We start from the raw sequence: 25,412 nt of genomic DNA, 5'->3' as shown, positions 1-25,412 counted from the left end.
GGAATGTGCTAATAAAGTTTGCGGATGACACAAAGCTGGGAGGTATTGCCAATACAGAGGAGGACCGGGATATCATACAGGATGATCTGGATGACCTTGTAAACTGGAGTAATAGTAATGGGATGAAATTTAATAGTGAAAAGTGCAAGGTCATGCATTTAGGGATTAATAACAAAAAATTTTGTTATAAGCTGGGGACGCATCAGTTGGAAGTAACAGAGGAGGAGAAGGACCTTGGTGTATTGGTTGATCACAGGATGACTATGAGCCGCCAATGTGATATGACCGTGAAAAAAGCTAATGCGGTCTTGGGATGCATCAGGTGAGGTATTTCCAGTAAAGATAAGGAGGTGTTAGTACCGTTATACAAGGCACTGGTGAGACCTCATCTGGAATACTGTGTGCAGTTCTGGTCTCCCATGTTTAAGAAGGATGAATTCAAACTGGAACAGGTACAGAGAAGGGCTACTAGGATGATCCGAGGAATGGAAAACCTGTCTTATGAAAGGAGACTCAAAGAGCTTGGCTTGTTTAGCCTAACCAAAAGAAGGGGAGATATGATTCCTCTCTGTAAATGTATCAGAGGAATAAATACCAGGGAGGGAGAGGAATTATTTAAGTTCAGTACCAATGTGGACACAAGAACAAATGGATATAAACTGGCCATCAGGAAGTTTAGACTTGAAATTAGACGAAGGTTTCTAACCATCAGAGGAGTGAAGTTCTGGAACAGCCTTCCAAGGGGAGCAGTGGGGGCAAAAGACATATCTGGCTTCAAGACTAAACTTGATAAGTTTATGGAGGAGATGGTATGATGGGATTAGCCTAATTTTGGCAATTAATTGATCTTTGTCTGTTAGTGGTAAATATGCCCAATGGCCTGTGATGGGATGTTAGATGGGGTGGGATCTGAGTTACTACAGAGAATTCTTTCCTGGGTGCTGGCTGGTGAGTCTTGCCCACATGCTCAGGGTTTAGCTGATCGCTATATTTGGGATCGGGAAATAATTTTCCTCCAGGGCAGATTGGTAGAGACCCTGGGGGTTTTTCACCTTCCTCTACAGCGTGGGGCACGGGTCACTTGCTGGAGGATTCTCTGCACCTTGAAGTCTTTAAACCATGATTTGAAGACTTTAGTAGCTCAGACATAGGTTAGGGATTTGATACAGGAGTGGGTGTGTGAGATTTTGTGGTCTGCGTTGTGCAGGAGGTAAGACTAGACTATCATAATGGTCCCTTCTGACCTTAAAGTCTATGATTCTATGATTTTAGGTAGCAGTGTCCGTTCAGCTTGCACATGCTGTCCCTCTCTGATGGTCTGCCTAGAGGCTATCTACTGCTGTGCTGGGGAACACCTTCATTTCCTTCTCAACATCTTTGGCCTTCAAGGGAGCAAGAGTTGTCCCTTCCTTATCTGCATCATTAGCATAGGTAGTAGTTGGTTTTGGTGCTTTTGTTCTTTCGTTGTTCTTAATAGTTAGTGTTTTATTGCCCTGTTGGATTAAAAAAAAAAAGAGAGAGAGAGAGAAGAAAAAGAGCTTCACTTTTCATTTTCCCTTTTTTGGGGGGGTCCCCCCTTTGTTCCCTTAAGGGTGTTTAGAAGACATTCTAACTTCTTGCAGTTTAAAAAGAAAAAGGAGAAAGAGGAAGAAAAGGCAAGACTATCTCTCTTCTGTATTCTTCACTGCTAGAGGGCGATACCACCCTCCCACCAGCTGCGGTATACTGGCTCTCCCCTGCTTCAAGAGGTGCCTGTCCTGCAAGGAGTCGATTCCAGTAACAGACAGACATTCTCACTGTGTCCGGTGCCTGGGGGAGGTCTTATATCCCTCAAAGCGCTCCCTCTGCCAGCAGCTAAAACAGAGGTCTTGTAAAAAACAGGAGCTGAAGTTAAAACTCCTCCTTGTGGAGAAGGCACTTCAGCTACCAGAGGACTCCGGTGCTGACCCCACATCATCCCTGAAGCTTTCAACTTCAAAGGGGAGGTAGAGTCATAAAAAAATCCAGCAGATTCCCCCGTAAAGGCTTGAGAAAAAGGGCTCCAAGACCTCCAACCGAGTTGTTGGCCAGCCAGAGGGGTTCCCCAGCGCGATCAGCCACCTAGGTACCGGCAGCAACATTGTGTGGTACCCAGAAGGGGCCTCTGCTATGAGCTCAGCTGCACTGCCTAGAGACACCAAGGTCTCAGGCTCTCAGACAGGAGTGCTACCCACTAAGGAGAAAGACAGTTACCGTACTGTCTCTAAAAGCGGCACCAAGTAAACCTTCAGTACTAAGTGTGACAAAGCTCCTGTCTATAAAGCGCTCTGCATATTTACAACCATCGGTCCTGACAATGTACCACAGACACTCCTCTGTGGTACCGAGTGGGCCAACAGTACAGCAAGAGTTCTGATGCCCTAGAGTCCTGACAGTGAGGGAAAAACCACAATCCCCATTGCTTGGTACCCCTGGAACCCTGTTATAGTCTTGGCCTTCACAACATCTTTTGGCAAAGAGTTCCACAGGTTGACTGTGCGTTGTGTGAAAAATAGATATAAAAATAGAGAGAAAATGTAGTGTGAGAATGCAAATTTATAACATGTATGGCTGTTAAAGCAGTGGATAATGGTGGTAAATATTGAAGGAAAGTAGATGGATGGGAGAGCCAGGCCTGATCCTACAAAGGGATCTATGAGAGATCCTTATATCTGCATAGTATGTGAATTTGCATCTCATTTTTTCAGAGACAGTCAATGAGGGGTCAGAGTGATAGATTCTTTCTTCTTGATAGCTGTATGGCAGTAGCAAAGAATCAGCCAAGGAGTAGGTGGGAGACTGAATTGGCAGAGAGAGAGAGATCGTGGGTGTGTGTGTGTGTGTAGGAAGAGGTGATTTAATAGAAGTAGTTTGTAGAATACTCTTGAAATGAAGAGATTGATCTTTATAGTGGATACAGAAGTGAAGTGTTTCTCCTTTGCTCATGTTTCAGTGGGCTGTGCTGTAGATTAGAATTCTGATGTGTTAGTAATCAATGTCCCCTGCCGATGCAAATTGTAGTAATCTCCATTTTGCCACTGATGTTGCTGACAGATGCCCTACCACTGCCAGTGACAGGTAACTCTGCCACTGATGATGCTGACGGATGCATTGCATCTGCACAGAGACCCATTTAAAACCCTTTGACTCTGCCCCGTGAAGCCCATTGGGATCATGGCCAAAGAAAGCAATTTGTGTGTAATGCTTCAACCTGGTTTTAAACACTTACATGTGCAAAACTTTTATTTTTAAAACCATGTATTTACTTTACAAAATGGACATTTTCCTAACAAAAGAGCTGTATTTGTTCCTGCGCCTAACTTATTGTGAAGAAGCTAAATTTGAGCTGCCAGGATCATTACAAAATTGATGACAAGTATCAGAGGGGTAGCCGTGTTAGTCTGGATCTGTAAAAAGCAACAGAGAGTCCTGTGGCACCTTTAAGACTAACAGATGTATTGGAGCATAAGCTTTCGTGGGTGAATACCCACTTCATCAGACCCAACATTGATGTAATGGAAGCTTACTATAAACTTATTGGATCTCTAATATTGCACAATTTGTCTATATTTGAAACCTCCGTTTTCTGCAATAGGCAATGCTTGCACCCTGCTTCTTTTGCTAATGGATCAAAAATCATCTCATTATCCTCTTCTTAAATGCATTGAACGCTTTATGCATCGGTGGAGATGGTGTCAAATCTTCATAGTTTATTTACCACATTTTTTTCCCTCTTCCTTGAATTAGATTACTGGTTACTCTGGTTCACCTCCTATACGCAGGTGATATTACTTTATTACTCAGCTGACTGTCTGGTATTGTCGTGTAGTGCTGGTCTCCTCTGCTACTTAATGAAGCTAGTTTTCTTTGGGTCAATGTTTATTTGTCAAAGCAATTACTTAATGATTACTGGTACTGCTATACGGTCAAGCAGCAAGTGGAACAGGGAAGTTGCATTTATTTTCCCCATCTCAGTTGTTGCATTTTTATCCCCTCCCCCCCCCAAGACCCATTTAGTCTCACCCGAATCTCTTAGCATGTTGATACTGCTGCTTCACTGGCCAAAAGTTTATTTTATGGAGTCTGGTTATGTTACTAAGATATCAGAGGCTGTAACATTAAAAGTTTTTACTCAGCTGGTCAATGGGATTTGAGCACTTTTTTGAAAATCTGGCCCCGTGCACCCTAAAAATTCCCAGTGGCCTGAGGCTCACCAGTACTTTAGCAGTTTACTTTTCTAGAGGGCTCCCACTCGAACATTGAAGACTGAAATGGATATCATGTTACCTCCCAATAGTTCTGTGGGTTTTGCTCTGTCAACAGATCTTTGAGAAAAGAGAGCAGTTAATTTTCCATAGAACACATAAGCGATAAGTGAATCTGTAATCCTTCAAACCCCGAACAAAAAAGGAAAGACACGTCCATCTCAGGGCGCTCCTCATGGAGTTGGCACTAGCACCGGAGCAGAGGTCCAACTCGGCCCTGAGTACCGCAGCATTGGTGTGGAGTGGAGCGCCCTGCTGGCACTGTCTTTCAGCCAGCATCCATCCCCCTCCCCGGCTCCACTCAAGAAGCCGAAGAGAAGCACGAGGGGACGATCCCGCACTTCCCGTAAGGGAAAGGACAGGGCTGGAGGAGCGCCAAGACCCGTGCCGGGCGGCTCGACGTCTCCATCAGGGAGTCGGGCTTCAGCTCAAGTTGAGCGGTCCAGCCCATCCCACACTATGCCTGCCACCCCAGACAGCGACGAGGGCCTCCGTTATCTAGACGTCCTGTCGACACCGGAGGCCTTGCAGGCAGTGCAGGAGATCCTGTCGCTACTGGTGCCGCCCACACCGGCTTTGGGTAAACTTCCCTTGGGACCTTACCATGTGTCCCCACCTCAGCGGCACCGCTCCCCATTATGGGGGACGTCCCGCCAGCACTTGCCCACTCAGAGCCATCACGCCTGGGAGTCAGGCTCAACGAAGCCCTTTTCGATCTCCAGACCCTGGGCACCAACAGCGGGATTCTAGGTGCGGCTTGCTGGTAACCTGGTGCAGACCTACCAACGCACGCCCCTGGCAAGAGCATCAAGATCAGCCTTTGGTGTCCCAACGGCCTCGGCACCAGTCATGCGAACCATTGTTGAATGCGGCCACCGGTCCCCAACCCACTGTCGCCAGTCCCCGCATTTGGGGAGATCCTTGCAGCAACAAGCCTGTTCCCGGTTCCGTTCCAGGTACTGGTACCAGTCAAGCAGCATGAGGCACGGATCGCCAGTATGCCGACGGTCCGAGTTCCCACACGAGGGACTCATCTCAGTCGGTCAGGTCGACATCGAGGCGTAGCGCCCGGCACCGCATGGAGAAGGAACGCTGGTCTGCTCGATCATGGTCGCCTGGGAGTGACCAGTCCAGCTCTGGAACTGAGTCCTTGATTGTGGGGCAAGCTCCGGCACCGGCGGTACCGTCCACATCGTCAGCACCGCAACTAACCCCGTGGACCCAACGCCAGTGGCCACCGGCGGCCTGGAACCCATGAGGGTTTCCCCAGCCCTCGCAGACAGTCCGCTCAGTGGTGGGGGCCTCAGATAGGCCATCAGCCTCAGCATCCCGCCCTCCACCAGAGATGGAGGCCCCAGAAGTCAGGAGCCCCCCAGGCCCATGTGCAGACAGTGGAACAGCCTGCTGGACCACCAGGGAATGTGGTAGTGTCCACAGCATCAGCGTCGTCCTCATCGTCACCAGATGAAGCCATCACGGGTCCCCCTCACCCAGTTCCACAAGATAATGCTAAGGCTCATCAGGAACTATTGAAGAGGCGACCCTCTGGAGCCAACCTGGAGCTCCAGGCAGAGGAGCTATAGGAGCCATCGGACTCCCGATTTGACGTCCTCTGGTCCACGGCACCTGCTAAGGTGGCTTTGCCCCTGCACAAAGGGGTATAAAAAATTATTAATGCCCTATGGCAAACCCCCTCCTCCCTGCCTCCCATTTCGAAAAGGGTGGAATACTTCATGCCAGCTAAAGACCACGAGTAACTCTACACCCACTCGGCCCCAGACTCTCTCGAAGTTGAGGCTGTTAATCAAAGGGAGAGGCAGGGGCAACCTGGGCCTATGCCCAAAAATAAAAACTTGAAGAGACTGGATCTGTTTGGGCAAAAGATTTATTCATCTTCTAGCCTTCAATCGAGAGTGGCCAACCACCAAGCCCTCGTCGGCCACTACGATTACAACATGTGGCAGGCCATGGCCAAGTTCGAGGCTTCGCTTCCCGAAGGGTCCAGGAAGGAATTCCAGGCGATCCTCGAGGAGGGCACTGCTGTGGTGAGGGTGGCCCTCCAGGCAGCTTCAGATGCGGCAAACTCCACGGCTTGCACCATGGTCTCAGCCATCTCCATGCGCTGGGCATCCTGGCTGCTCCTCTCTGGCCTGTTGACAGTGGCTCAGCAGTCTATGCAGGACCTTCCCTTCGACAGCCAGGCCCTGTTTGCAGAACAGACTGATAGTAAGCTGCATGGGCTCAAGGACTCCTGCACTATCCTGAAAACTCTAGGGCTGTATGTCCCCTGTCCAGCCCATAAGCGGTTCAAACCACAGCCAGCTCAGGGCCAAGGGAGCCAGTCCCAACAGGAGCTGCCCCACAAAAAGAGCAGGGGCTACAAACGCCACCCAAGCCACCCATCCCCTCCCTCCGCCCAATCAGGCTCGACCTGCAATAAGCAGGGGAGCAAATGGGCGTTTTGAGGGTGCGCCTGAGGGCGACCTACCAGATTATACCCCAGATATATCTTTCCCGCCTTTCTCCAACCGCCTTTCTTTTTTCCTCCTGGCATGGACCACCATAACCTCAGACCACTGGGTGCTCAGTACAGTGGTGCAGCGTTATACCCTACAGTTTCAACCTCCCTACCCCCCTTCCCCATCCCTCTTCAGGGACCCCTCTCACAAGAGTCTCCTCATGCAGGAGGTAGAAGGGTTGCTGCAGCTGGGTGCAATGGAAGAGATTCCCCGCGAGTACACGAATGAGGAGTTCTATTCTCAGTACTTCTTATGCCAAAGGCCAAGGGTGGTCTACAGCCCATCCTGGACCCATGAGACCTCAACAAATACCTAAAGAAGTTGAGGTTCCGAATGGTCTCCCTGCCCTCCATCACCCCCTCTCTGGATGCGGGAGACTGGTATGCCACCCTTGACTTGAAGGACGCATATTTTCATATAGCGATCTTCCAAGAATACAGGTGCTTCCTATGCTTCATGGTTGGATCAGACCTCTGCCAGTTTGCAGTTCTCCCTTTCGGCCTACTGACAGCACCAAGGATGTTTACGAAGTGCATGTCGGTAGTAGCAGCTTACCTCAGGCATTGGGGTATTCAGATCTACCCGTACGTCGATGACTGGCTGGTCAAAGGTCGATCCAGATCCCAAGCCCAAAGGGATATCGCAGTGTTGCAGGCCACATGCCGATCCCTCGGCCTGCTGGTAAACGACAAAAAGTTGACGTTAGTTCCAGTGCAGAGGATAGAGTTCGTCAGAGCGGTGCTCGACTTCACCTGCGCCAGAGCGTTTCTGCCACAGGAAAGGTTCCAAGCATTGGTGGACCTCATCGCGGGAGTCTCCGCATTCCCCCTGACCACCACCAGAGTTTGTCTGCGCCTGCTGGGACACATGGCAGCATGTACGGATGTCATCCACTATGCCAGTCTGCAGATGCAGCCCTTATAGCAGTGGCTGACAATGGTCTATTCCCAGTCCAGAGGTAACCTGGAAAAGTTGTTACCATCCCGCCGTCAATACTTACCTCGCTGCAATGGTGGACCAACCCAATGTCGGCCCTGGAAGGAGTTCCGTTTGACAGCCCTTGTCACTCCATCGAGCTGATATTGGATGCCTCGGACCTAGGCTGGGGAGCGCATCTTGGCGACCTTCAGTCCCAGGGCATTTGATCCCCGGAGGAGATGACGTTGCACATAAACGTCAAAGAGCTCAGAGCGGTACGGTTGGCCTGCGGAGTCTTTCTACCACACCTGGCGGGCAAGGGGGTGAGAGTGTTCATGGACAATACGGCCTCTATGTTCTACATCAACAGGCAAGGGGGAGCATGCTCATTGGCTCTCTGTCAAGAGGCTGTCCGATTGTGGGATTTCTGCATCAAGCACGGGATCCACTTGGAGGCCTATCACCTCCCCGGTGTCAGGAACATGCTGGCAGATCACCTCAGCAGTTCCTTTTTCTCTCACCACGAGTGGTTGCTCCATCCGGAAGTAGCCTGGACTCTCTTCCAGAGGTGGGGGACTTCCCAAGTGGACCTGTTTGCCATCAGACAGAACAGGAAATGCCATCGCTTCTGTTCCCTGCAGGGTCTGGGCAAGTACTCCCTCTCCGATGCCTTCCTCCTGTCATAGTCGGGGGGACTGATGTACACGTTCCCGCCAATCCCGCTCATCAGCAGAGTCCTGTCAAAGATCAAGAGAGACGAGCCCCAAGTCATCATGATCACCCTGGCGTGGCCGCGCCAACATTGGTTTCGCACACATTGGTCCCGTCCAACCAGATCTGCTGTCGCAAGATCGCAGGCGTCTCTTACACCCCAATCTCTCCCCCCTCCACCTCACGGCGTGGCTGCTGCGTGGTTGAACTCAGAAGAGCGGGCCTGCTCTAGCGAGGTCCAGCTAATCCTTCTGGAAAGCAGGAAGCCTTCCACTAGAGCGACCTCCCTGGCCAAGTGGATGAGGTTCTCCCACTGGGCATCTGAGCATAGTATTTCTCCATCGCGCTCCTCCTTACAATCTATCTTAGATTACCTGCTCCATTTTAAGAACCAGGGGCTGACCCAGTCCTCTGTCAGGGTGCACCTTGTGGCTATCTCCGCTTCCCACCCACTGATCCAAGGTCAGACTGTATTTTCACATGACATGTCAGTCCGATTCCTGAGAGGCCTCAAGAGGCTCTTTCCATCGGCCCGAGCCCCTGTCCCACAGTGGGACCTTAACTTGGTTCTTTCTAGGCTTACAGGCCTGCCTTTTGAGCCTATGGGCTCCTGCTCCCTCTCCCACCTGTCATGGAAGGTCGCTTTCCTTGTAGCCATAACATCCGCGAGTCGAGTGTCGGAGATTAAAGCTCTGACATTGGAACCACCGTATAGTGTTCTATAAGGGCAAAGTTCAACTGCGATCCCATCCGGCCTTTCTGCCGAAGGTGGTGTCTTCCTTCCATGTTAACCTGGACATCTTCCTCCCGGTGTTTTATCCCACGCCGCACTCCACTAGTGAGGAAAGGAGGCTGCACGCCCTGGACGTCAGACGTGCCCTTGCATTTTATCTAAAGCATACCAACCCCTTCCGCAGGTCGACCCAGCTCTTCATCATGACAGCGGAGAGGATGAAGGACCTTCCAGTGTCCTCGCAGAGAATTTCCAACTGGATCACCTCCTGCATCTGGACCTGTTACGAGTTGGCACAGGTCCCACCGCCACTGATTGTGACTGAGCTCAGGCGTCCTCGACGGCCTTCATGGCGCACGTTCCTATCCAGGACATTTGCAGACCCGTGACGTGGTCTTCAGTTCACACGTTCATGGCGCACTACGCCATCACTCAGCAAGCCGGATGACGCTGGGTTCGGCAGAGCTGTGTTGCAGTCTACACGTCCGTGAACTCCTACCCGCCTCGGTTGGCACTGCTTGGGAGTCACCTAATATGGAACGGACATGAGCAAGCACTCGAAGAAGAAAAGACAGTTACCCTTTCCATAACTGGTGTTCTTTGAGATGTGTTGCTCATGTCCATTCCATGACCAGCCCTCCTTTCTGGGAAGAAGGAACTGAGGGTGGGGGGAGCCGGCAGCGCCCCTTATAACACGGCATGTGCGTGCCGCTCCAGGGGGCGCCAGAGCCAGTCCCCTGTGGTTACCACTGAGAGAAAAACTTCTGGCACCGGTGCATGTGGTGAGAATACACACTAATATGGAATGGACATGAGCAACACATCTCAAAGAACACCTTTTTACGGAAAAGGTAACTGTCTTTTCCTCAGAGGCCATGAGTAGCTTTGAAAAGCTTTAATTGAAGATCTTTCTGAGACCATCAGTGCGTGATCAAATTTCCTCACATTATTTGTGCTTACTTCTGCTATTACTGAAATACTTAGTCTGGCTGTTACTACTCGCCATGCTTTTTTGAGACACGTTTGCATACAGTATCTAGTTCCACAGCAACTGATTTTAGGTGCCACCACTCTGGCACTGCTGCTTCAGAGGTAGCGAATGCAGTTGTTATGCAGTCCAGTTTGGGTCATTCTGCATAGTGAAGTCCTATCGGTTAATACTTTAAGTCCCTCTTACATTAAAAATAAGTCTGAGTTTTTTTATGGCATGTACAGCTACAAGAAATACAATTTAAGTAACATGTCCCTTGTCAGCTGTAGCAGGGGTGTGTGTGTGTGTGTACACAGGCAGGTGGCAGCTGAACATGAATATCTGGCAGGGTGATGGTATAACTGTGGCTACATCCTCACTACAGGGGGGGGTCGATTTAAGATACGCAAATTCAGCTACGCGAATAGCGTAGCTGAATTCGACGTATCAGATCCGACTTACCCTGTTGTGAGGACGGCGGCAAAATCGACTGCCGCGGCTCCCAGTCGACGGCGCTTACTCCCACCTCCGCTGGTGGAGTAAGCGCGTCGATTCGGGGATTGATTGTCACGTCCTGATGAGACGTGATAAGTCGATCCCCAAGAGATCGATTTCTACCCGCCGATTCAGGCGGGTAGTGTAGACCTAGCCTCCGTTATTTTAGAGAGTCTACTTATTAAAGATGCAAGGCACTTTCAGTGAGAGTAAACTCACATTTTGTTTCTTTGTGCTCAGATGTCTCTTTCTTCCTGTTGATTTTAGGTAACTTAGATTAATTAAAGTGTTCTTAATTGTTGTTAGAGACTAGGTGGGTGAGATAATACATTTTATTGGATTAACTGCTGTTGCTGTGAAGCTTGGAAGCTTGTCCCTTGCACCTGCTAATTGGTCCAATAAAAGATATTACCTTGCTTGGCTTGTCTCTCTCATACCCTGGGACCAACACAGCTGCAATACTACAAACAGCAATGGTTAATATTTGCTGACTCTTTCTAAAAATGCCCTATCTGCTGGTTCCAGTGGTTGCTCCCAAAGGTCAAAGCTTGTAAAAGGCTAGGATCAGCAAGTTCACATTTGAGACAGTCCTAGTCAGCTGTGAAGACTGTATCTTGCAGACAGATAGGATTCCATTAACCTTTAGTACATGCTGCGTGGCACAGCTGCAGTGTTAAGCAGAGTAGAGCTGATATTTCCATATAAATATATTTCAACTCTAGCAACCAAGAGGAGAAGGGTACTGACTAGATGACATTTGACATGTTTAGTTCTTAGTCATTATCCTAATTGCCACCAGAGGGACTGCTAATTGCTTAGTGCCTATAGAGAATAAGAGGCCAGGGTTTGAAACATTATCTAAGGGTAGAACCGTGAGGATAAGAGCAGAGGGGATCAATAAAGCTTCATGTAGTCACTGATTCTGTTCTTATCACTGTGTTGCAAATTTGTGCCTGTCCATTCTACAGCTACCCAGATGAGTGGTCTGCTTTGGCTCTCAGCTATATGGAATCCTCTTACGAACAGCTTTCATATCTCTAGCAAGCAAATTATCTAGTTCCCAAGAATAGCTTTTTTAAAGAGGATGTGCTGCATCCTCTTGGAGCTTCTTTTGTGTAAACACATTTTAAATAAAAGAGCCTCATGGTCATCTTGATAAATGTGGTGCCACTACAAGAGACTGTTTTGTCAGAACTGCTTGCTTAATAAGCTGCCTTAAGAGCCATGGGCTTGAATAAACTTCGTCGGGAACAATAAAAACACCTACGCTGTTCTTTGCTGGAGTCTGAAAACCAAGCAAGAAAAATGTGGCTTCTTTTTTTTTTTTACCATTTTAACTGTTTGTAGGACAGTGGCACCATATCAACAGGCTGATGAAAATAGCCAGCAGCTCCACACAACAGTTCACTTAAAATAAAGATGATACAAGCAGTGCTCTGGAAGTGAAGGGGGATTTTTTGTAAAGGTTCTGGGCTTACTGTACTCAAGAGGGCCAATCTGCCATCTTTACTCAGATTGAGCAATACACTACTCTGCAAAGATCCCATATGTTTCAGTGGGCCTACTTGATGAGTAAAGTGCTATTCAACAGGTTTAAGAGGTCCAGAATGTGGTCTATAGTAGGTCCAATATCATATAATCATCAACCTGTATTTTCGTTCTTGCCAAATACTCTTGAAGCAGGTAGTGGGTTTTTTTCTTAACTGGGTGGGGTTGGGGGGTGATTAATAGACAATTGTGGGAGACTTTTCAGAAGTGCTTGAGCACCTGCAGCTGTTATTAAAATAATTGGAAGCTGCAGGTACTTGGTACTTACGAAAATCACTCTCATATGAGAAGATTCGATCCTTTCAAAGAGAGGAACACAGTGGAATCAATATATTCTTTTCTTCAGTTTTCTTTTTTCTTCTTCTCCACCCTCCCCTTTGTTCAATCCTGTATGTCTCCTTATTTCCAATTTTTCCTTCCTTTCTCTTGCAACTTTACTGTATTTTTACACCTTCTCTAATTGTTTGGTTTGAAATGGTGGGGATTTTGTTTTTACCATATCTAGGACACCTGCCATTTCTCCGTTCCTTAATGAATCTGCTGTTCCATACGCTGTCCGTGACTTTTGTAACAAACAATACCATTTTCAGCAGTGAAGTTAGTGACGTTGGGTGGAAATTATTAGTTGATCCTTTTAGAGCTGATGGTAGGTGGTAAAACAGCAAGCAAGATGGTAGATTACAGCCCAGATTGGCAGAGTTGGCAAGTATTTGATTCCTTTTTAGGCACGTGCATCATAACTGGATTGTCCAAAGCAAGTAGTTAGATCCAGAGGACTGTGGACTAGGTTTTCTTGGATTGTACTCTTGTCTCCTCCACAGATTGCTGTGTGTCTTCCAGCAAATCTTTTAACTTCCCTGTGCCATCGTTCACCCATCTGAAAAATGGAAGTAATATTTTATAGTGGTGGTTGTGACATTCCCCAGGGTGCAACTTGAACTGCTGTGTCCCCTTATCTCTCTAGACTGGGATGCCTTTTACACTGCTTTGCTAGTGAACAGCAAACCCTCTAGGCTCTGTTCATTCACAGCCACCAGCATGTTAAAACACTCCCAGCTGAATGCATGAATGCTATGCCCAGCCATCTATGAATAGATACAGGGCAACACCCACATATCCCTCAATCCCAGCCTTGACCAAGAAATGTGCGTCTTGTTCAGTAGCCCACTGGACTGTACAAGCTCATAAATTAGTCTGTCATTCCAACAAAGGATAATGAATATGCACCAGCCCTGTTGACCTGAGTAGAGATTTCCCAAACACTTCAATCAAACACGCTGGTTTAGATAAAACAAGTTTATTAACTAGAGAAAGATTTAAAGTGATTATAAGTGATAAGGTATATGAGTTAGAATTGGTTACAAAAGAAATAAAAGGATAAACACACAAGCTAATTCCTAAACTTTACCATGGCCAATAAGTTTAAAAGCAAAAAGATTTCTCTCACCCAGAAGCTTTCAGCAGACCATACTAGCTGGAAAAACCTCCAGGCCAGGACCACTTCCCCAGTTCAATGATGCACCTTTGTCTTTCAAGCAATCTTGCTGCCGTGAGTAGAGATGGGGAAGGAGAGGTATCTAGAGGCATTTTTCCCACTTCTTTTACTCTAACCCTTTGTACTGGAAAAGTCGTTCCTGGGTCATGAGGTTAGGCAGTTCCATGGCATATCTGAGCTGCCAGCTGTCCTTCAGATGAATTGTAAATTTCTTGTTTACAACTCCCCTGCTGGTGAATCTCTGATCTTAGCACCGAGCTTTTAGCACCTAGCTGGCCTGCCAGTGTGCCTTTGTCTTTGAGAAAATGGTCTGAGGGTGTTACCCAGAACTACAGCATATTTCAGTAACACTCATGTAGCAAGATCTTGTAACTCCATATACAGTGTTGATACACACATTTTAGCAGGACAGTTATGTTCAGTGGATTATGAGTTTTCAAATGATACCTCACAAGGCATACTTTGTACAAAATATATCATAATCATATAAATTGGTAAACATGGGGTACATGATGTCAGATGGGGTACAATGTGTCACAGTGATGAGAAGCTTACTTAATATTTATAAATGCTTTGGTATCCTTGGGTGCAAAGTGCTATAAATATAACTAAGTGCAAAGTATTCTATTAATAGAACAGCTAAATAATCCCATAAATAGTTTTGTAATAGTTGTAATAATTTCTGGTAAAAAAAAAAAATGAAATTGCTGTAACTCTTGAGCTAACGGCATTATAATAAGCACCTCGTAGATCTAGATTTTTCCACAGCGCTTGAGGTCTATACTTTAATCTCTCTACATTTTGCCCTGTACAGGAAAAAGTGTTTTGGAGGAGGACAGCGATAATGATGGTGAACCGAATGAATATGACCTGAATGACAGCTTTCTAGATGATGAGGAGAAAGAGGAGTATGACCCTACTGATGAAGATTCCGATTGGGAGCCAGATCCTGAAGACAAAGATAACGAAGATGTTGAAACACTTTTGAAAGAAGCACAAAAATTTATTAAAACCAAAAAGTAGTTTTGTCCAAATGATGTGAAGTACTTACAACGTACCTGTTTACAGGATTGGTGGCGGTTTGGGGAATGACTTTGAAAGCCAACTTTACCCATGCTTGAGACACTACAAACAAGGATTTTTAATGAGGAAAAAATGAGCAACAGCTTCCTTTTCTTTTGATACACATTGTTTTGCCTTCGATTTTTTAGCTGATGAAGTCAAATCATAAAGTCTGGGATTATATTGTGGTTTAATTGAAGATTTTTTTAAAAAAAGTCTCTTTTCTGAGTCTTTTCCAACTTCTTCACAGCTCATATTGTCAGAGGGAGGATTAATGGATTGGAATGTAGCTATTAACATTCCTCATGAATATCTTTCTATGCTTGCAAAAAAATAAGGATTGTAGACCTACCTTAGGGAGGTGTATAGTTTTGCTAAGGTGTAATATATTCCATGCTAAATAAAGAAAAAGTACCATTGCACAACTTTTTTTTTATGGCAGATCAAATCATTCTCAGTTCAATAGGGAGTCTTTGTTAAACCAGTTATTTTGATTAGTTTGTTATTCAGCTATCCTACACTGTCATATTAAGTTTTAACAGGCTGTTAATAGTGAATGTCTTCACCTTATAATTGCACTTATTTCTTTCCCATCTCCTAGAACTGGAAGGGACCTTGAAAGGTCATCGAGTCCAGCCCCCTGCCTTCACTAGCAGGACCAAGTACTGATTTTGCCCCAGATCCCCAAGTGGCCCCCTCAAGGATTGAACTCACAACCCTGGGTTTAGCAGGCCAATGCTCAAACCACTGAGCTATCCCTCCTTTTCTTTGACATTCCTGGTGTAAATTGCTAATTTTGAAAACTGTCTAACTTGGGGAAAACACATTTTTTAAAATTTATGCTAAATTTCAAATTATGTCCCCAAATCAATTCTAGTACATCTTTTTTTCCAGTCAATGTACATTGATGATACTTTCCATTTATATTGAAATTGAAACCTTAATGGCTGGTTCTACAAACTGATTTTAAATTATGCTGAGCTTATTTAAGTGAAGCTTGTAGTTTGTTTGCCTAATGCTTCCCATTAAGGCCCTGTTTTCAATTGGCTTTTAACTTTCCCTAACTTTTAACCTTTTCAGACTGAATGTTTTTGGAAAGTTTCAGCAAAAATGGTTTAGCCGTTACTGAATACAAGGTTAGGAGAAAACGCATTGTTTTGCCTGGATTTAAAAAATATCTTAAAACCATTTTGTTGAGAAGATCTAGCACATCCATGCTTTGGAGCAGGGATTTGAAATTTAGCAGAGGGGGGTCTCCCTGGTTTCAGGGATATGCCTTTTGCTGTCCCTGTGAAAATCTGCCCAGATTTAGTAAAGACCCTCCAAACATCACACTTTGCTCACTAGAAGCTCGTTAGAGTTTGGCAGCTGACTTCTCTGAAGATTGTGTCTGTACTGAGTATGCTCCATCCCCTCACAGCTCCTGCATTTGATCAGGCTGCACAAGCACCATCACCGCAGAATGACTGAGCATGCTCTTCTCCAGGGGCTCTGTAGCACTTTCTCTGCAGTTTTTTCTCCCAGAGGCCATGAGTCACTGTGGTGCTGGGTACAGGAATTGAGAGCAGTGATCTTCCTGCTCACAGTGATCTTCCTGGTGATGCCTAGGCAGTGAGGAGGAGGAGGAAGGGACTTGATTGGAATTCTGAGGGGTGAGGCACAAAGGGCGTTGAGGGGCGGCATTGTGGAGGTCAACATGGTTCCACATGTTAGGATTGGTTTTTGTTTCCTTTTTTTAAAAAATGAAGCTATGACAGAGGAAAAAATAGCATGTGATCATGTAATTAAAGATTGTATCATAGCATGTATGCACAAGGAGGCTGAATTAAGGTGGTGTGGGCATTCTTTATGCAGGCATTTACTAACTTTTGAAGGCTTGACTTTGCAAATATAACATTCTTGTAACATCAGGGAGTTTTGTATGTAATAGTACGTATACTGGCTTGTATCTCCCTGTCTGCAAAGGCACTAACGGTTGTCAGAAATGTTCTCAGGCATTAAGATTTGTAATTTGACAATTATTTAATTTTTTGAAAGGGCTTCAGAGAAGGAGTTCAAACAACCTGCTAGTGTCTAAATCTGTATTGAGCTGTATTTGGGAGCAATATAATATTTTCAAAAATTGTGCATCAGAAATCTGGCTCAGACTTTTGAAGTATGAATGATCACTCATGATCTTGTTCTGCATGTTGAGAATATGGGAATAATTTGTTTACTGTCAGAGTTGTTTCACTTGAAAATAATTCTAGTCAGAGATGAGTTTTATCTGATTTCATATGTGACCTTAGCAACCTTCAGCAAGCAGAAACATTCTATTCAGTAGTGTCACAATATGAATGTCCATCTAAGCTGCTCCAAAGAGTTGAATTAGAATTTTCTATTAAAATAAAAGTAGCGATTTTCATCTGTGGAGGTTATCAAGGTCATACATATAATCACAAAAACAAATCACATGTAGCTTTACATAATATATTAGCTTTTGTTATTAAATATAATCCTCCCAGGATTGAAATAAAAATTATATGGAGAGTGTAACTGACCATCTGTCATCAAGAGCCCGCCACAGTTGTTATAATAGTATGCTCCAGTATTGTCTGCTTAAGTCAAGCCTGAGTTCCAATATTTTTCCTTTCTGTCTCCCCCTCTCAAAAGCAACATAACTTTTCCATGCTTCCAGTCTGAAATGTGATGGATTTGTTGACTTCAAAGGGTACGTCTATACTTACCTCCGGGTCCGGCGGTAAGCAATCGATCTTCTGGGATCGATCCCGGAAGTGCTCGCCGTCGACGCCGGTACTCCTGCTCCACGAGAGGAGTACGCGGAGTCGACGGGGGAGCCTGCCTGCCGCGTGTGAACCCGCGGTAAGTTCGAACTAAGATAGTTCGACTTCAGCTACATGAATAACGTAGCTGAAGTTGCGTATCTTAGTTCGAAGTGGGGGGTTAGTGTGGACCAGCCCAAAGTGTCCAAAAATCAATCTGATACTTTCTTCCCAAAATTTCTGAGGTGTAAATGAGATTCCCCAAAGTATTTGTATTCCTTTTTTTCCCAAGCTTCCCACACATTGCCTGCTAGTGAGCCAGATCTGGCCAGTAAGGTGGAGGCCTTCCGAGGCTAATAACTTTTGGTCACTGTTCACCTAGACCACATTAGACTGGCCAGCTAGGGGTCAGTTGCTCTTTATCTCATTACCATCCCCTGAGTGCCCTCCTATTATTTCAGATTTAAAATCACTGGCAGAAGTTGAGTGCTTGTGCAGTGGTGGGAGCCGAACTCAAAGTTTGTATCTAATTTCCTGACTCTCATCTTAATTTTTTTTAGACTTTTTTTGGGGGGGGAAGCCTGGGAGGAAAGTGGGAGAATGTTCTAAAAACATAAGTCATTTAATTTCCAGAGTAAATATATGTAGCTAACATGCAATATGCCAGTGCATATAGATCTACATGAGTTGAGCATATAAGGGAAGATTATGCCTCCTAAAAAGTAGTGAGATCCTAGGAGCAAATACATTACCCACGTAGCAGTGTCTGGAATTACTAAAATTCTACTTTGAAAATGCTGACTAGGAATCCTCAAATATACAGCTCCATTTTCTCCTTACATCTCCTTTTCTGTCTGCTCTTCTAGGCAGAGGGAGACTAAAGAAAGGAGTAGAAAAGTAGGCAGAATCTGATTATGTGAGAAGAGACAAAAAAAATTATTCCCATTGGTTGCCAATCTGCTTAATTAGCATATGGGGAAGAGCTAATGGATCTCCAGGCATGACAAAGCTGGACCCAGAAAATTAGTTTAGAACATAAGAACGGCCAGACCGGGTCAGACCAAAAGCCCATCTAGCCCAGTATCCTGTCTTCCGACAGTGGCCAATGCCGGGTGCTTCAGAGGGAATGAACAGAACAGGGCAATCATCAAGTGATCCATCCCCTGTCACCCATTCCCAACTTCTGGGAAACAGAGGCTAGGGACACAAAGATCCAAAATTAAAACAGGAAGTGGTAACAAATGTAATTTTTGACTTCTAAAACTTTAAACAACAAAACCTTTTGTCACCATATGAAACTGATGACAGACTGATTTGCTGTCAAACTTTACGGGTCAAAAGTTTTGTCATCTGAAACTTCATCTAATAGTTTTTATGGCAAATACACTTGGCTTCAGGCACAGCTGGCAACAAGTACACAATACCATCCCTGATGTACAATGTGCTGATGTCTTCTCAGCACTAGCCTGGTGTGTAGGCTGTGCCGTGTTGTGACTGCCCGTTGAACAGATGAGCACAAGGGCTATAGAGGAGGCTTCTAGCAACACCTTTCATGCCAGCCAGGACCTAGTCCTTTCATACGTAAGGACTCGTGTTTAATTGTGACCTCTCCAGCTATCCAATGAGCTACACTCTGGGAGTTGATTGATTCTGAAAACAAAACTTGTTGTGTGTAATGTTATGCTAGCAGTTGGACTCTTATTGTGTCATGTCCATTAGCTTCTCAGAAAAATCATAATAGGAAAAAAGTTAAGGTTCCTAGGTAAGTACACTGTACTCATGACCAGGAACACCGGAAGATTGATATATCCCCTATTAGATCTTGTACTGCAATGTACACTGTGACAAAGTTCCTCCTCTATCTTGGTGGGTCCTGCGCTTATTGGTGGATTTTCTTGCCTCAGAGATTCACCATGTGGGTTGGGAAACAGCCCAGAGACCTTCCCCTCTGGAAGAACCCACAGTCCAGGTCAATTGGGAGGTTTGGGGGGAACCCGGGCCTGCCCTCTACTCCGGGTTCCAGCCCAGGGCCCTGTGGACTGCAGCTGTCTATAGTGCTTCCTGTAACAGCTGCATGACAGCTACAACTCCCTGGGCTACTTCCCATGGCCTCCTCCAAACACCTTCCTTATTCTCACCACAGGACCTTCCTCCTGGTATCTGATAAAGCTTGTACTCCTCCAGCAGCACACCCTCTCACTCTCAGCTCCTTGCGCCTCTTGCTCCCAGCTCCTCACACTCGCACCACAAACTGAAGTGAGCGCCTTTTAAAATCCAGGTGCCCTGATTAGCCTGCCTTAATTGATTCTAGCAGCTTCTTCTTAATTGGCTCCAGGTGTCCTAATTAGCATGCCTGCCTTAACTGGTTCTAGCAGGTTCCTGATTCCTCTAGTGCAGCCCCTGCTCTGGTCACTCAGGGAACAGAAAACTACTCATCCAGTGACCAGAATATTTGCCCTCTACCAGACTCCTGTACCCCACTGGTCTGGGTCTGTCGCAACACTTTCTGACTGTATTGTGACTTAATTGCCCATAACATGAGACCTTGGAAATGAGTCACTCTCAACCCAAACTGAATGTATGGTAGGAATAAAACACAAATTAAATCTTATGAATGGAGATGGCTTGGCATCAAAGGCTTTAGTCCTAGGTTATCAATTTGTCACATTTTAAAGTTAAATCTATAGGCTAGCACAATCAATGTTGCACTGAAAACTACTGGCATACTTCTACAAGGTTTTGCTTGCCTGTATGAGATACAAAAGAATAACTCACATAAGTAATGAAATAATTCTTTATTAAAATTAATGGAGATGATAATGACCTGCATTTCTGAAATAGCATTTGTGATTAGAAATAGACTTAACAGGGAGCATGGGTTACAGCACATGTGATGGCTTGAAATCTTTTCTCTGCTGCCTTCGCTGTCACCGGATGACTGGACGATAGCTAATATAATGCTGATTTTTTTAAAAAGTCTCCAGAGGTGATCTTGGCAATTTCAGGCAATTTATGGGCCAGTGAGCCTAACTTCAGTACCAGGCAAATTAGTTGAAACTTGTGATGTTCCCCTGGTGCTATCTGGGTCGGTGATCTGCTAGATCACTCCAATCCCCGACTCTGGGAGCCAGTCTTACCCTGCTCCGCTGTGAGAACCCCCACTCCCGGGCTGTTCACGCACAGCCTCTAGCATGTAAGCTGCTCCCAGCTACGCGAGTGAGCACTTTTGGCCAGCCACTGCTTGGATTGTGCAACCAAATGACACTGGCCAATATCTCCGGTCCCAGACACAACCCTAGGAACCTCTGTCTTGCAGTGTCCAGTTATGCCTGCTGGACGCTGCAAGCTTATATGAGTTCATCAATTTACAAAGAAATTGATATGTACCAGGCTTGTTATCCCAAGGGGAGTCTCTGACACGCTTCAAACCAAACACACTGCTTCAGGTAGAATAAAACAAACAAATTTATTAACTCAAAAGATAGATTTTAAGCGATTATAAATCAAAGCACAAGAAGTCAGATTTGGTCAAATGAAATAAAAGCAAAACACATTCTAACCTGCTCTTAACACTTTCAGTGCCCTTACCAACTTAGATGCTTCTCACCACAGGCTGCCTGGCTGCCCTTCAGCCAGGCTCTCCCCTTTAATCAGCACTTCAGTCGCTTGGTGGTGGTGTTTGTAGATGGAGGTGGAAGAGAGAGAGCATGGCAAACATCTCTCCCTTTTATCCTGTTCTTTCTTCCCTTTTGGCTTTGGCTCCCCTTTCAGAGTCAGGTGAGCATTACCTCATCGCAGTCCCAAACTGACCAAGGGAAGGGGGGTGACTCACTCGAGAGTACAACAGATCCTTTGTTACTGCCTAGGCCAGTGTCCTTTGTTCCTGTGAGGCTGGGCTGGGTTTGTCCCATACATGCCCTGATGAGGTGTGAACTGCCCCTCTGCTCCTGGAGAGTTTTGCCTGGTTTTAGGCCATGAGGACACATTTTCAGCCTCATGACTATATACAAATAATTACAACCTATAACATTACTATAACAACAATGCTCAGTGCATCATGAGCCTTCTGAAGACACCCGACATGACAAACTTTGCATGGGATACCACATAATCATAAGGATGAACATGGGGATGCAGGGTGTTCCCCTGAGGTACAGAGTGTCACAAAACTATAGTAAAGAACAGTTATCAGACACATAGGTGGACACAATATGTTGGAGAAGAATTAGAATGGCTTTTGTAAAGGGAAATCATGCCTCACAAATCTATTAGAATTCTTTGAGGGGGTCAACAAACATGTGGACAAAGGTGATCCAATGGATATAGTGTACTTGGACTTTCAGAAAGCCTTTGACAAGGTCCCTCACCAAAGGCTCTTAAGCAAAGTAAGGGGTCATAGGAGGGAAGGTCCTCTCCTGGATCAGTAACTGGTTAAAAGATAGGAAACAAAGGGTAGGAATAAATGGTCAGTTTTCAGAAAAGAGAGAGATAAATAGTGGGGTCCCCCAGGGGTCTGTACTGGGACCAGTGCTGTTCAACATAGTCATAAGTGATCTGGAAAAAGGGGTAAACTGAGGTCGCAAAATTTGCAGATGTTACAAAATTACTCAAGATAGTTAAGTCCAAAGCAGATTGGGAAGAGTTACAAAGGGATCTCACAAAACTGGGTGACTGGATGACAAAATGGCAGATGAAATTCAGTGTTGATAAATGCAAAGTAATGCACATTTGAAAACATAATCCCAACTCTACATATAAAATGATGGAACCTAAATTAGCTGTTACCACTCAGGAAAGAGATCTTGGAGTCATTGTGAATAGTTCTCTGAAAACTTCTGCTCAATTTGTATTGGATCAGTGTTCACATCATGTCCCCCATCAGTACCTGGCTAACCCTTGGGAAGCTAATGATCCAGCTTAGCAGACCAAATTCAATTAATCCTGGCCACTTGCCAGCCATCATCCCTGATGTGGTGCCAGACCCTTGGCTTTCTACTCATCGGCCCGGCTTTTAGAGTCCTCCAACTCAACATCGAGGATTTGGATGCTGATAAAGCTGCTGTCGAGTGGCTTGGCAAGCATTGCAAATGCTAGAAGAAAAATGTGCAGTCGCAGTCAAAAAGGCTAATAGAATGTTAGGAACCCTTAGGAAAGGGATTGATGATAATACAGACAATATCATAGTACCATTGTACAAATCCATGGTATGCCCACTTCTTGAATACTGCGTGCAGTTCTGATTGCCCCATCTCAAAAAAGATCTATTAGATTTGGAAAAAGTACAGAGAAGGGCAACAAAAATGATTATGCAACAACTTCCATATGAGGATAGATTAAAAAAGACTGGGACTGTTCATCTTGGAAAAGAGATGATTGAGGGGGATCTGATAGACATCTATAAAATCATGAATGTTGTGAAAAAAGTGAATAAAGAAGGTTGTTTATCCCTTCAGATAACACATGAACCAGGGTCACTCAATGAAATGAATAGGCAGCAGGTTTATAACAAAACAAGGAAATACTTCACACAACACACAGTCCACCTATGGAACTTGTTGCCAGGGGATGTTGTGAGAGCTAAAATTATAACTGGGTTAAAAAAAGAATTAGATAAATTCATGGTGGATATTTCCATCAAAAGATTGTCAGGGGTACAACTCATGCTCTGGATGTTGCTAAATCTCTAACTGCCAGAAGCTGGGACTGGATAACTGCCCTGTTCTCTCCATTCCTTCTGAACCATCTGGCTCCAGCCACTGTCAGACAGGATCCTGGATTTGATGGGCCATTGGTTGACCCAGTATGGCCATTATGCTCATGAAGAATGATTTAGAATGGGACCCACAAAGTGCTGACTTTAAATAGTCAAGGAAATCCTAACCATGTCAGTAATAGCCACTATATCCATTGGTCTGGTTGTCTTCTCAATAGTGCTTGTAAATTCTGTCTTATAGCTGTGGCTTTCTAGGGTAGTTCACTGCGTTCTTTGGCCACAGATAGCATAGAATGTCAAAACCAGGGGCTGGACTGTTGGATCTGTCATGAGATAGGCATTGGCTATGTTTGAAGCTTGTTCTTACCACTTAGTATGCCATCTGCAAATGATATTGAGGTTCTTTAGAGGAATTGTCCAAATGAGTTGTCTTGAGCTAAGATTGTAGATCTGTGGATTAGACACAACTTCAAATGAGTAGATGTGGCATGTCTTGAACCTTGAGCAGATTGTGCAAGGTGATTTGTCCCCTGATGCAGAAGGAGCAATGTTGGAGAGGACCGGAAGCAGGCCAGGTTGATTGGTCTCATGGCACCAGTTATTATAATCATAATGGGAGTTTTGTGAGGGAGTTCTCTAGGTGAAGGAGGAGAGACTACATGATCCTTGGGGTGAGTTTGTCTGTTAGTTGTATGCTTGCTAAATCTGGGGTACCTTTGTGGATTGGGACCTAAATCAATTGCTGACGGAGTCAGGAGTCATTGTAGCAGTGAAGATGAACTTGAGGGTTCCTGCCTCCCTGTCCTATGTTTAGAATGCTAGACCTGGAATTAGAATTCAAGAAAATAGCCGAATGTTTTCTAATGACTGAATTCCATTCCTCTCTTCTGGATCCAGGGCTCTTCAGACAAGAGAAAGTTGAGGGGGGCGGGGAGGGGAGTGTGTGTGTCTGTCTGTAAATGTTTAGGGGGGAGAAATGGGAGCATTTAGGAGGAAATAAACAGAAAGATGGAAACAAGAATTTGGTGATATGAAGTGATGGGAAGAGACGGAAAACATGGATAATAGAGCAGATATCTAAAGGGAAAAGATGGGGGCCTAACTATGTACATGGAAAAGGGAATATTAAAGATGAAAAGGATGGAGCTTCTTGGTAAACTGAGAAAATATAAAAAAAACCAAACTAAGACTAGTTGGGTGGAAAAGCTTTACTTTCTAGCATTCTCAGAGTGTCACGCTTCAGAGGCAGGAGACGTCATAGCTTAAATATTGAAGGACAGATACCTAGTACCTGGAATTTCCAGTTCAGTTCAGGACGAGAAGCAGCTTTTTCCTTTGATTCTATACATTTACTTGGATTCCTCTAGATTATATTACTCCCACATGCATGAGATTATATCCAGATGGGCTGGTGTAGCTGAGCCTTTAGGGGTGGGGGACTGTCTTTGTTTTTTTTTTAGGGCTCCTAGCACTATGATGATATGAATAATAATAAGTGGCAGACTGGATATGATGCTTCAGCATCTTTCTGGCCTCTCTGGCCCCAACGAAGGTACAAATTGTAGAGCAATAATTATTGCTAATCTTCTTTTAATATATATTCACAGAATATAAAGGTAGAATAATTCTCTTATGTATGTCCAAGAAATGTCCAAGGAAGGAGGACTTTTATTTAGGGCTAGATTCTGCTACAATTGGTCATGTTTCGTAGATTTTAAGCTGAAAAGGGATCACTAGGATAATCTCATCTGATCTTTTGTACAACACAGGCCACACCAAGTGATTCCTGTATTTAGTCCAACAACTTGTGGTTGAGCTAGAGCATATCTTCTAGAAAGATCTTTTATGCCATCTTAATGGAAAGATTCCAGTTTATGGAGAATCTACCATACTCCTTGGTGAGTTGTCCTAGCCACTTATCCTCTCTGTTAAAAATGTGTATTTTATTTTCAGTTTAAACTCTAATCAAGCCAATGCTGGCAAATAAATAAATAAAATGGCTCAAGTACATTGGCAGTTCTTCTTACAGAAACGTAATGACAAGACTAGGAAGCAATATGGACAAAAAGCAATACTGTATTTATGATTCAAATAATTGAACAACAAGATAATTGTTTGTCTAATGCCTGGTACAATGAGGCCCCAGTCTTGGTTGGGGCCACAAATACAATATAAATAACAATAATTGAAGATAGTGGATAAA

General features: G+C 45.0%; 1 protein-coding gene across 1 annotated transcript in view; it reads left to right on the top strand.

Annotated features, from left to right (window-relative positions):
• APLF (aprataxin and PNKP like factor) overlaps positions 1 to 15,135 on the top strand; it is a 107,729-nt gene extending 92,594 nt beyond the window's left edge. Inside the window, exon 11 of the mRNA XM_065401553.1 lies at positions 14,487 to 15,135. Within this exon, the coding sequence (XP_065257625.1) occupies positions 14,487 to 14,695 (209 nt within the window). The 3' untranslated portion in view covers positions 14,696 to 15,135. The remainder of the gene's footprint in view (positions 1 to 14,486) is intronic.
• Positions 15,136 to 25,412: the final 10,277 nt, after the last annotated feature.

The sequence above is a fragment of the Emys orbicularis genome, chromosome 3 (assembly GCF_028017835.1).
Source record: "Emys orbicularis isolate rEmyOrb1 chromosome 3, rEmyOrb1.hap1, whole genome shotgun sequence".
NCBI classification, from domain to species: Eukaryota; Metazoa; Chordata; order Testudines; family Emydidae; genus Emys; species Emys orbicularis.
The sequence above is the reverse complement of the archived record's forward strand: the minus strand, read 5'-3'. Positions and strand labels throughout refer to the sequence as shown.